Source organism: Carassius carassius, chromosome 8 (genome assembly GCF_963082965.1).
Source record: "Carassius carassius chromosome 8, fCarCar2.1, whole genome shotgun sequence".
Lineage (NCBI taxonomy): Eukaryota > Metazoa > Chordata > Actinopteri > Cypriniformes > Cyprinidae > Carassius > Carassius carassius.
In genome coordinates this window covers 1,458,954-1,471,453 of record NC_081762.1, presented here as the reverse complement: position 1 = coordinate 1,471,453, position 12,500 = coordinate 1,458,954, and the positions used below count along the sequence as shown (strand labels likewise).

The 12,500-nt window shown below is 39.8% G+C and overlaps 1 protein-coding gene across 1 annotated transcript in view; it reads right to left on the bottom strand.

The window, feature by feature from the left end:
- LOC132144840 (A-kinase anchor protein 9-like) overlaps window positions 1–12,500 on the bottom strand; it is an 81,251-nt gene that overhangs the window by 11,400 nt on the left and 57,351 nt on the right. Inside the window, exons 27-39 of the mRNA XM_059555406.1 lie at window positions 12,295–12,438; window positions 11,402–11,488; window positions 9,532–9,893; window positions 9,018–9,444; window positions 8,019–8,144; window positions 7,704–7,841; window positions 7,506–7,550; window positions 7,292–7,426; window positions 5,967–6,299; window positions 5,009–5,057; window positions 4,567–4,673; window positions 3,466–3,636; window positions 1–66 (exon numbers count right to left, since the gene is read on the bottom strand). The exon at window positions 1–66 is cut by the window's left edge and continues 96 nt beyond it. Coding sequence (XP_059411389.1) covers window positions 1–66; window positions 3,466–3,636; window positions 4,567–4,673; window positions 5,009–5,057; window positions 5,967–6,299; window positions 7,292–7,426; window positions 7,506–7,550; window positions 7,704–7,841; window positions 8,019–8,144; window positions 9,018–9,444; window positions 9,532–9,893; window positions 11,402–11,488; window positions 12,295–12,438 — 2,190 coding nt within the window. The remainder of the gene's footprint in view (window positions 67–3,465; window positions 3,637–4,566; window positions 4,674–5,008; window positions 5,058–5,966; window positions 6,300–7,291; window positions 7,427–7,505; window positions 7,551–7,703; window positions 7,842–8,018; window positions 8,145–9,017; window positions 9,445–9,531; window positions 9,894–11,401; window positions 11,489–12,294; window positions 12,439–12,500) is intronic.

Here is a 12,500-nt window from a genome sequence, read left to right as displayed (position 1 = left end):
GTCTCGCTCCTGAACAAACACCTGCTGGACGGCTGAAAGCAGCTCTGCTCTCCAGTCCACATCCACCTACACACACAGAACACACACACGTCTCAACTAGCGCTGGAGGCGGAGCCACACACAGATACATTAGAAACTACTACAGGAACAGAAATGAACAAATGCACTGATACAATACATTCTTTATTTAGTCCTACATTTAAAAAAAATATTAATATTTTTTTTTATGATTTGAATTAGTATTTTATTTACTTTATTACTCTTGCATTCATTATTATCTTTTTTTTTAATGTAGAGTATTTTTGGTCTTTATCACTTGGTTAGTGTGTGTCTGTGTTCACCTCTGTGTGTGTGTCTGTGTGTGTGCGTGTTTGTGTCTGTGTCTGTGTGTGTGTGTCTGTGTTCACCTCTGTGTATGTGTGTGTGTGTGTGTGTCTGTGTTCACCTCTATGTGTGTGTCTGTGTGTGTGCGTGTTTGTGTCTGTGTTCACCTCTGTGTGTGTGTGTGTTTGTGTCTGTGTCTGTGTGTGTGTGTCTGTGTTCACCTCTGTGTGTGTGTGTGTTTGTGTCTGTGTATGTGTGTGTGTGTCTGTGTTCACCTCTGTGCATGTGTGTGTGTTCACCTGAGTGTCTGTGTGTCTGTGTTCACCTCTGTGTGTGTGTGTCTGTGTTCACCTCTGTGCATGTGTGTGTGTTCACCTGAGTGTCTGTGTGTCTGTGTTCACCTCTGTGTGTGCTTGTGTTTGTGTCTGTGTGTGTTTGTGTCTGTGTGTGTTTGTGTCTGTGTGTACCTCTGTGTATGTGTGTGTGTGTGTTTGTGTCTGTGTGTCTGTGTTCACCTCTGTGTGTGCTTGTGTTTGTGTCTGTGTGTGTTTGTGTCTGTGTGTGTTTGTGTCTGTGTTCACCTCTGTGTGTGTGTCTGTGTGTGTGTCTGTGTGTGTCTGTGTCTGTGTGTGTGTCTGTGTTCACCTCTGTGTATGTGTGTGTGTGTGTGTTTGTGTCTGTGTGTGTGTGTGTCTGTGTTCACCTCTATGTGTGTGTCTGTGTGTGTGCGTGTTTGTGTCTGTGTGTGTGTGTGTGTGTCTGTGTTCACCTCTATGTGTGTGTCTGTGTGTGTGCGTGTTTGTGTCTGTGTGTGTGTGTGTCTGTGTTCACCTCTGTGTATGTGTTTGTGTGTTTGTGTCTGTGTCTGTGTGTGTGTGTCTGTGTTCACCTCTGTGCGTGTGTGTGTGTTCACCTGAGTGTCTGTGTGTCTGTGTTCACCTCTGTGTGTGCTTGTGTTTGTGTCTGTGTGTGTTTGTGTCTGTGTGTGTTTGTGTCTGTGTGTACCTTTGTGTATGTGCGTGTGTGTGTGTTCACCTGAGTGTCTGTGTGTCTGTGTTCACCTCTGTGTGTGCTTGTGTTTGTGTCTGTGTGTGTGTGTGTCTGTGTTCACCTCTATGTGTGTGTCTGTGTGTGTGCGTGTTTGTGTCTGTGTGTGTGTCTGTGTTCACCTCTGTGTATGTGTGTGTGTGTGTCAGTGTTCACCTCTATGTGTGTGTCTGTGTGTGTGTCTGTGTTCACCTCTATGTGTGTGTCTGTGTGTGTGTGTGTCTGTGTTCACCTCTATGTGTGCTTGTGTTTGTGTCTGTGTGTGTGTGTGTCTGTGTTCACCTCTATGTGTGTGTCTGTGTGTGTGCGTGTTTGTGTCTGTGTGTGTGTGTCTGTGTTCACCTCTATGTGTGTGTCTGTGTGTGTGTCTGTGTTCACCTCTATGTGTGTGTCTGTGTGTGTGCGTGTTTGTGTCTGTGTCTGTGTGTGTCTGTGTTCACCTCTATGTGTGTGTCTGTGTGTGTGCGTGTTTGTGTCTGTGTGTGTGTGTGTGTGTGTGTGTGTCTGTGTTCACCTCTGTGTATGTGTGTGTGTGTTTGTGTCTGTGTCTGTGTGTGTGTGTCTGTGTTCACCTCTGTGCGTGTGTGTGTGTTCACCTGAGTGTCTGTGTGTCTGTGTTCACCTCTGTGTGTGTGCGTGTTTGTGTCTGTGTGTGTGTGTGTGTGTGTGTGTGTGTGTCTGTGTTCACCTCTGTGTATGTGTGTGTGTGTTTGTGTCTGTGTCTGTGTGTGTGTGTCTGTGTTCACCTCTGTGCGTGTGTGTGTGTTCACCTGAGTGTCTGTGTGTCTGTGTTCACCTCTATGTGTGTGTCTGTGTGTGTGCGTGTTTGTGTCTGTGTGTGTGTGTGTGTGTGTGTGTGTCTGTGTTCACCTCTGTGTATGTGTGTGTGTGTTTGTGTCTGTGTCTGTGTGTGTGTGTCTGTGTTCACCTCTGTGCGTGTGTGTGTGTTCACCTGAGTGTCTGTGTGTCTGTGTTCACCTCTGTGTGTGCTTGTGTTTGTGTCTGTGTGTGTTTGTGTCTGTGTGTATTTGTGTCTGTGTGTGTGTGTGTCTGTGTGTGTGCGCGTGTTTGTGTCTGTGTGTGTGCGTGTTTGTGTCTGTGTTCACCTCTGTGTATGTGTGTGTGTGTGTCTGTGTGTGTTTGTGTCTGTGTGTGTGTGTGTCTGTGTTCACCTCTATGTGTGTGTGCGTGTTTGTGTCTGTGTGTGTGTGTGTGTGTCTGTGTTCACCTCTATGTGTGTGTCTGTGTCTGTGTTCACCTCTGTGTGTGTGCGTGTTTGTGTCTGTGTGTGTGTGTGTGTGTGTGTGTCTGTGTTCACCTCTGTGTATGTGTGTGTGTGTCTGTGTGTGTGTGTGTCTGTGTTCACCTCTATGTGTGTGTGCGTGTTTGTGTCTGTGTTCACCTCTGTGTATGTGTGTGTGTGTGTCTGTGTGTGTTTGTGTCTGTGTGTGTGTGTGTCTGTGTTCACCTCTATGTGTGTGTGCGTGTTTGTGTCTGTGTTCACCTCTGTGTATGTGTGTGTGTGTCTGTGTGTGTTTGTGTCTGTGTGTGTGTGTGTCTGTGTTCACCTCTATGTGTGTGTGTGTGTGTCTGTCTGTGTTCACCTCTGTGTATGTGTGTGTGTGTCTGTGTGTGTTTGTGTCTGTGTGTGTGTGTGTCTGTGTTCACCTCTATGTGTGTGTCTGTGTGTGTGCGTGTTTGTGTCTGTGTGTGTGTGTGTGTGTCTGTGTTCACCTCTGTGTATGTGTGTGTGTGTCTGTGTGTGTTTTTGTCTGTGTGTGTGTGTCTGTGTTCACCTCTGTGCGTGTGTGTTCACCTGAGTGTCTGTGTGTGTGTGTTCACCTCTGTGTGTGTGTATGTGTGTGTGTGTCTGTGTGTGTTTGTGTCTGTGTGTGTGTGTCTGTGTTCACCTCTGTGCGTGTGTGTTCACCTGAGTGTCTGTGTGTGTGTGTTCACCTCTGTGTGTGTGTGTGTGTGTGTGTGTCTGTGTGTGTGCATGTCTGTGTTCACCTCTGTGTGTGTGTCTGTGTGTGTGTGTCTGTGTGTGTGCATGTCTGTGTTCACCTCTGTGTGTGTGTGTGTGTCTGTGTTCACCTGTGTGTGTGTCTGCAGTGTGCTGATGAGGAGCTGTAGAGACTGGATGGTGTTGATGAGGGCGGTGTTTTCTCTCTCTCTGCTCTGAGGAGGTGGATCAGCTTCGGTCAGCGGGAGCTCGGTCAGAGACAGCACCTGCATGCCCTCCTGATGCACCTCACGCAGCAGACTCTGTGTGAACACAGCACAGCAAACTGAGCTCTGATTGGACACAGCATGTGAGAAGAGGCTTCGAAGTCACAGTGAAGTCTGGGTTAGCTGCACTCATATCTGATTAATCTAATATAGGATGTGTTGGGATGCTATCATTTAACTATTAACATGCTGAATGTGCTGCATATTACCAGTGATTCATGCTCAGATGCAATGCTTGAGTTATTAGAGACAATCATATTGCTTTTAAATAGGGATGCACCATAGTAGATTTTTGCCGATATTTAATAGGATTTTTAAACTCATTTTGGCCGATACCGATATATTCCCTTTTGTCTGGAAACGGCACCAAATCTCTCCTGGACTAAAGCAAAAGAGTTGTAAAAATTCGGAAAATATTTTAGCGCTCATAATTTGTAAAAAAAAAAAAAAAAAAAAAAAAAAACATGTTACACATTAACGAAAAAAAAAAAAAAAAAAAAAAAAAAAAAATATATATATATATATATATATATATATATATATATATATATATATATATATATATATATATATATATATATATATATATATATATATATATATATATATATATATATATATATATATATATATATATATAATTATTTAATTTACAAGTGTCATGTTTGTGATTTTTTTTATTTTATGTGAGCTTTAGCTCCTGACCTTTAAATCAAAACCTGCTAATGACTTCATGACCGCTTTATTTATTCAGAAACACAGTTTAAATGTATTTTAGGTATTTTATGTTCATCAGCTGATACCGATATCAAACCGATAATATCATACTTCTCTACTTTCAGAGGTTTCTTTTTTAAAAATACTGATGTTATAATAATGCAGCATTGCTTTTCCATCATATTTGCTCAACAACAGGCATACTTTAATTAAAACAGTATATGTATTCTGAGTAAAAGCGTGTGTCACCTTGATGGTGTCGGGCAGAAGCTCTGTGTCCGTGTCTCGGCGCGCTCCTTCAGGTGTGCTGCGGTGCGGATCATAACCTGCTCGCTGACTCCAGTCTGAACCGCTGTCTGTCACACACAAACACATCACTAATACATCAGCGCTGCCATCTATTGATCAAAAGTGACAGGAAAGACATTTGAGGTCTGTGTCAATTTTCATCAATGAAATACGATTTTTATATGCTAATATGTTTTAGATGGATTTAGATAAGATTTGCATTGGAATAATATTTCACTGTTTTTACTGTGTTATTCATCAAATGCAGTCTTGCAGAGCAAAAAATCTAAAAAAAAAATATATATATTTTTTAATTTACTGGCCCTAAATATTTCAACATTAGTGTTCAAGAGTCATAACACAGAACAGACATCTATATTTGTAGTGCTGATGAATCTCTCACCGCTGGTGTATCCATCTTTAATCGGACGTTCACACCTCACTGATGGAGCCTGAGAACAACAATCATCCGAGATCACTTCATCACTGACTCCAATTACTTTCTTAATAATGTTTCTGGTTTCACTGTGAATTATTCATTAGTGCATGCTCTTTAAAAACTAAATAAAATGACTGTTTTCATGCATGTTACATTAGATTTTCTACAAAGTAACAAAGTAAAGAAGCATTTTTAATCATCACTCCACCATCTTTGTGATTCAGGGTTATTAAAGCAAACATCAAAAACATTTTCACTGGCTGAAACTAAACCTTTGTTTTGTTAGTTTAAACTAAACATTAGCTGGAATTAAATAAACTATACATTAAACTTATTTTATTTTATCTAGCTGCCAAGGCAACATTTCTCATTTTCATTGTATATATAAATAACAAAAACTATAAAAAAAAAAAATGAAAACAGGAAATAAAAAAATAATTACAATTATTAATAAAAACTACAGTCAATGCAACTAATTTTTCATTTGGTGTAACTTGATGCACTGAAATAACTTAAACTGAAATAAAAATGATTAAATACCATAAACTTAAAAAAAATGAAAATGATAAAGAAATAATACAAATAAAAATATTAAAATTATAAAAATAAATTTTAAATGAACAAAAGAAATTTGATAAAAATATGTAAAAATATTTTTTATTAAATTAAAGACATTAGTAAATATAAAATATAAATATTTTATATTAATTAATATAAAAATAATTAAATAATAAGGTAAAATTACAATAATTCAAGAAATTAAAATTAGAAATGTAGTATCTCAATGACACTAAACTAACACAGACAACTGAGAGGAACTTTATAAACACATCTGAGCCTCTGTCTCGTCTCAAGCAGGCATGTTTCTGAAAGATGACTGAGATGTGCTGTCTGTAAAACACGAGGGTGGTTGATGTCTGACCTGTGACCTCTGCAGGGTGTGGATGGCATCTCTCAGCGCTCCACACTCGTCCTCCAGACGCTGGCTCTCTCTCCGCAGACTCTCGCTCTCAGAGATGTGTCTGGACTCCATGTCCAGGATCTCAGCCGCGTGCAGCTCCTGCATCTGTGCGATCTTCTCCTCATATCCCAGCATCATCTCCTGCTGCTCTTTCCTTGTGCTTCTCTCCATCCCAGGATGCTCTCGGGCGTCTCCTTTCTGTCTGGGCTGGGTCGGCTCCTCGCTGGACTTGGCCAAAGCCGTCTGGAGCTCATGAACTGTGTCCTTCAGCTCAGCGATGGACGCGTCTCTGACCTGAGAGACACACGAGAGCTGTATACATCACCACCTGGATCTGCATCTGGAGGTTTAGCTAAGCTCAGCTTGCTTTCTTTAGTTCTGTGCATTATTTTGCTGCTGTCACTCCACACAATCATGCACTAAAATGAATTACAATTATAAAAATTTGAAGTTATAATAAATAATTAACTTAAAAATATATTTTTTAATAATTTATAGTACATAATATTATTTATTATATGAATTAATTGTTTATAAATATATAAAATAATAATTTAAATAATAATAAATAATAAAAACTTAAAATTAAATAGAACACTTTAAACGTATAAAATCATAATAGAACATTTAAATAAAATATTTTTTTAAAAATTAATAAAATAAAAAATGTATAGTTAATTATTTTAAGTAAGAAAACAAACATTCCAAAATAAAAATGCACTCTAAAATTAAATAAATAATTAAAGATGTGCATTAAAATAAATAACACAAACCTATGGAAATAAGACACTTACAAAAAAGCAATTCAATAATAAAGGATGTAAAATTAAAATGCATGAAATATTGCAAATCAAAATGAAGCATTTATTTAAAAAATCTATTAAATCATAAAACATAAAATTAAAATAAAATAATGAAAATAAAAATAATGTAAAAAAGGAATATATTTATATTATATAATGTAAAATGTACATAATGATTTCTATGTAAAATTGAAACTAATACAAATAAAATACTTGAGAAAATTAAAATAAATCATTAAAAAAATTCCATTCATAAAAAGAGATTTTTAGAGATTTAAAGAGATTCACAATTCACAACGTTTAACAAGATACTTTAGACCCCGGGTTCCTGAACATTTATTTCCGTGTTTTGACTATTTAAAGACTTATGTACAGTCAAATATTTGCAAACTCTATAACGATCACATGGAGCTCTTGTGGTTCCTTCATCAAGCACTAGGGGGAAGCAGACAGGAAGCGGAGCTAGAAGTGGACAGGAAGTACCTCGATCTCCTCCTGCAGTTTGAGGCTGCGCTCCTGGAAGCTCCTCAGCTGCTCTTTGGTGGCGGCCGCTTGACCTTTGACCTCCTGCAGCTCCTGCAGCAGCTCGGCCATGGACTGATCGCCCTCCTGTGAGGCCTGCGGAGAAAGCAGCAGAGGTTAAAGGTCACAGCGAGCGTCCCGTCAGACGTGTGGAGATCCAGCGGAGGACACTCACCCTGTGCAGCTGATCCTTCAGCAGAGCGATGCTCATCTCTCGCTCCTGCACACACACACAACAGCAGAACTCAGACTCGTATAAATATACACATTACACACACATTTATTATGGAAACACAAACTTTCATTTGGATGGAAATCCACATATATGAATTAAATCTCAGCGTTTGCTCTCAGATCATGTGGTTTTAGACACCTGCAGCAGCTCCTGCAGTCTGACGCTCTGATCCCTGCTGCTCTCCAGCTCCTGCAGTCTGCTGCTCGCTTGACCTCTGACCTCCTGCAGCTCCTGGAGCAGCTGAGCAGCGTCTTCATCACGCGTGCTCGCTGAGACCTGTGCCGAGGAACAGGAAGTGAAGGTTTAGCGCTGAGCAAAGGTCATTTAAATATTCTATTCCATTCTGAATTCAGTAACGAGCTGAAGGTTAGTCCTCCACCTGCATATAAACATAAAGCAGTGTGAATGAAGAGTAGTGTGTCCTGTAAGAAGAGCAGGACGAGGCGTCTGTACCTCGATCTCCTCCTGAAGCTTGTGGCTCAGTTCTCTGTAGCAGCTCAGCTCCTCTTTAGTGGACGCAGCTTGACCTTTGACCTCCTGCAGCTGCTCTGACAGCGACTGACTGGCCTCACCTGACACCTGAGGACAGACAGAATCTCTTCAGATGATCTCAAACACTAAGCTGGTCTGCACGATTCATCAAAATAAAGACAAAATCATCACTTGATTATGATATGCAATGAAATGTCTATTTATCATCTATAATACTTACTAAAATAATGTCAAATAAATCATAAATTAAAACGAATCAACTTATAAAAAACTGTAAAATAAACATTTTTACTGTAGATTGGAATTTCTTGATTCTCTAATCCTATTACAGTATTTTTCACAAATAAAGATGTTCATAACAACTAGACAACATGGGGGAAAAAGTATTAGAACATTTTTCATTCAATTATTTGACAAAGCTAATCATTTTTTTTTTACTAAACCAAACAAAGTAAATTAATACTGATGATGAAAATGAGCACCTGTGTTTTAGGTGCTGTCAAAATAAAAGTCCCATTTATCGGTCAAATATAAAAACGTATCGACTGATGTCGATAATAAAAAAATAAGGATAAATATCAGCCGATAATATCGGTCATGACAATATATCGGTTGACCACTATATAGTCATATTGCTATATATATATATATATATATATTAAAAAAACAAACATTTTTGGCCAAGTATAAAAACTTATCCGCTAATGCAGATAATCAAAAAATGACAAATATCAGCCGATAATATCGGTCATGACAATATATCAGTTGACCACCATATAGTCAAATTGGTATACACACAACATTTTTGGCCAAGTATAAAAATGTATTGGCTGATGCGATAATCAAAAAAAATGACAAATATCGGCCGATAATATCGATCATGACAATATATCGGTTGATTAGTAAAATCAGAGTTTGTCCTAGTTAACAGTCCTAAATCTGAATATAACAGTGACGCACCAGTCTGTGATGGGAAGGTCTGGTTCTCATGTGGTTCAGTAGGTCGATCATCACAGCTAACCTCCTCTCGTACTCCATCACCCCTTCCTCAGAGCTGCTCAACAGCTGTTTCTGCAGCTCCTGGTCCTTCTGCATGCTGCTCAGACCCTCCTCCAGCTCCTTCAGCTTCTCCGTCAGCAGACTCGTCTTCCCTGTGGAGGCTCCGTCCTGCGCCGTGAGGCCCTCTGACGGCTGCTGCGTGCTGGGGCCCATGGCTTCTCCTGCGTGGGCCTCGGCGCGGAGCTCTTTGGTTTGCGTCTGGATGGCTTCCAGTTGTGCTTGACTGACTGACTGAACAGCGGCCACCTTCTCCCTGAGTTTCTCCTCCAGCTGAGTCACTTTAGCGTACAGAGCGTCGGCGTCCGTTTGCGCTTGTTCCACCTTCAACCTGCATTAGTGAGAATTTTAGTAATTTTTAGTCCTGTTTGTGGGCGAGTCTCTCAGAGAAGTTTTGCTTTCTGTAATGAACACTAACCTGCATGAGCGCAGCTCTGAGTCCTTCTCCTCCAGGCTGGTCTCCAGCTCCTCCACCCGCTGACTCAAGCTGGTGACCTGTGACCCTGTGCTCTCCTCCAGCGCCTGCACCTGGGCCTGCAGCACCACGAGCGCAGCGGTCTTCTCTCGTAGAGACTCCTCCATCCTCTGCTTCATCTCCTCGCTCTCGTCCTGACGCTGCTTGAGCTCGATGTGCGTCAGCTCCTGCTGGAGCTTCTCGATGACGGCGTTGAGCTGCTCAACCTCCTCCTCGCTGTCCCTCTTCAGACGCTCCTGCTCGCTCCTCAAACACTCCACCTGCGCCTCCATCTCCCGCAGAAGCTCGTCCTTCTCCTCCACCGCCTGCAGACCAACACATGAGTCAGAGACGAGCCGCCTCTCATTGCCTTGGGGTTTAATCTCACAATATTCTTCAGTCGTTCACCCAAGAATGAAAATCATTTAGCATTAGTCGTTCCAACCCAGTATTATTTTTATAAGCATTTAATTAAAAAAGAAAATAATATAAGGTTTGAACAACATGAGCGTGAGGAAATGATGACAAAATATCATTTTTTGACGATGCATTCCTTTAAAATACTGAACCGATATTTGGTTAAAATCACAGAAGACTGTCAGATTAAGGAATCTGAGGCACTTTGGTTTAGCTGTGAAAATACCCTCTGACTCAAATAGATCAGTGGTGCAATAAACCACTCAAGAAATCTTTCATGCAAATATAAATATTCTGTCATCATCAACACTTATGACTTTTTCAGGGAACAAAACACAGATGCATTAGACAATCGACCGGCTGCTCTCTTTCATACAGTGACCAGGAGTTACAGAAGATATATATATATATATATATATATATATATATATATATATATATATATATATATACATATACATATAACATGGCTTTTTTAAAGCTGTTTTTAAAGCAACTTTTCTCATTTTAGTTTAGTTTAATTTGATGCACTAAAGTAACTTGTAAAGCTAAACTTGAATTAAAATAAAACCTATGTAAACATTTTAACACAAAAAATAAACTTGGAGCATGACAGAGTTATTATGGTCAACTAAAACCCTAAAAAACGGTTATTTGTTACCTAAAATAAATAAAGTTTTTTTTTAAATCTAATTTCGAAGGCAACAATTTTTAGTTTTTCTTGATATACTATAATAAGTCAAACTAAACCTGAAATAAAAATGAATAAAACCGATATAGACATTAAATTTTTTTGATTTAAACACCATCAAATTTTCTGTAACTAAAATTATAATTGAAACTATAAAAATCTTAATTTAATAAAAGATTAATAAATGATACTAATGTAACACTGGTGCATGCATTATTAGACTATTTTTATAATAATGCTATTGCACTTTCATGTCATTTCACTTCCACTGTGTGGAAAAGAGCAGCGTGAACATCCCACTAAACATCTCATGTCATTTCCCACAATCATGAGTCATTTCCCTTTTTGGTCAAACAATCCCTTTCACCAGGAGGCTATGAGACGAATCAAAGTCAAACACACTGCAGAACAAACACCAAACCACATCACAACACGAGCGGATGAGCAAAGGACTCAATCCAGAGGATCTGAGGCAGGCGATTCAATCAGAGTTTGCTCTGAATAACAGCAAACACATCCTGTTTAAAGAATGCTATGAACTCTCCACACCCTTTAAACAGAAGCTCATGCATTTCACCATGTTGCTAAAATAAGATGCAAACACAAGCTGACAAAAGACATGAGATGCACCAAACCAGACAGATGAAACACACACACACACACTATAAGCATGAGTCCATCACAGGCCGACAGACGCTGTGTTTCCACACACGTTTACGACTTTACCTCTTTCTCAGGGTCTGTTCCCGTGTGCTGACTCTTAATGAGCTGATCGTTTAGGACGGCTATCTGCCTGTCCTTCTCCTCCAAGACCTTCAAGAGTTAAACATCATCACATGACTCTGGATTTAGGACAGTCTTTGTCTGTCGGGAGGTGATTTAGCTAAGATTAGCGTCCAGATGATCTCTGGCTGACACTCACACTCTGATTCAATTCTTGGAAATTGGGATTTATGTGTTTTCCTTTGATGTATGGTTTGTTATGAAAATCTGGAATCTGAGGGTGCAAAAAACGGTAAATATCGAGAAAATAGTCTTTAAAGTTGTCCAAATGAAGTTATTAGCAAATCGAAAATTAAGTTTTTAAATATTTACGGTAGGAAATTTACTAAATATCTTCATGGAACATGATCTTTACTTAATATCCTAATGCAATAAGCCCCAAAAAGTTCATTTATATCAGCTGAGGGGCGTTGTTATGAACGAGCCGTTATAAAATCACTGTAAACCATGGTTTCACGTGGATTATTGCTTGAATGTAGTAAGGTTTCACAGAATAAAACACAGCAAATAAAGAAATGTAATGATATTAATAACAACAGTATTCTTCCAGCAAACAACGTAGCTCCTCAGAGTCAGTTGTTGTTGTTACAAAGTGGTTGCCGAGCAACACACAGAAGTAAACAAAGGTGTGTGTTACTTTGTAGCATCATTTAGAACAGCCTTGAACACGGCTCAGCCAATCAGAATCAAGGAGCGGAACTCTCCGCTATATAAAGGAAACATTTATGATTGTTGGCTATTGCTAGAAATCTATGGGTGCTACTTATGACTGCGTCTGTGCTCCAGAGTCCCAGCGGTGTTTGATAAGCCGAGGGGGACGTGTGTATGCTCTTCACCTGAGCGAGCCGGGCCTGATCCTGCTGATGGACGCTGATCTCCTTCCTCTGGATCTCCAGCTGCATGTGAAGCTGATTCACCTCCTCGCTCTTGTTCTCCAGCTCCTCACGAAACTGCTCCAGCTGCTCCTCCAGATTCACCAGCTGCACACACATCACAAGTCCAACCTTAAACTGCATGCTTTTATGTGCTCTTCTGACGTTAA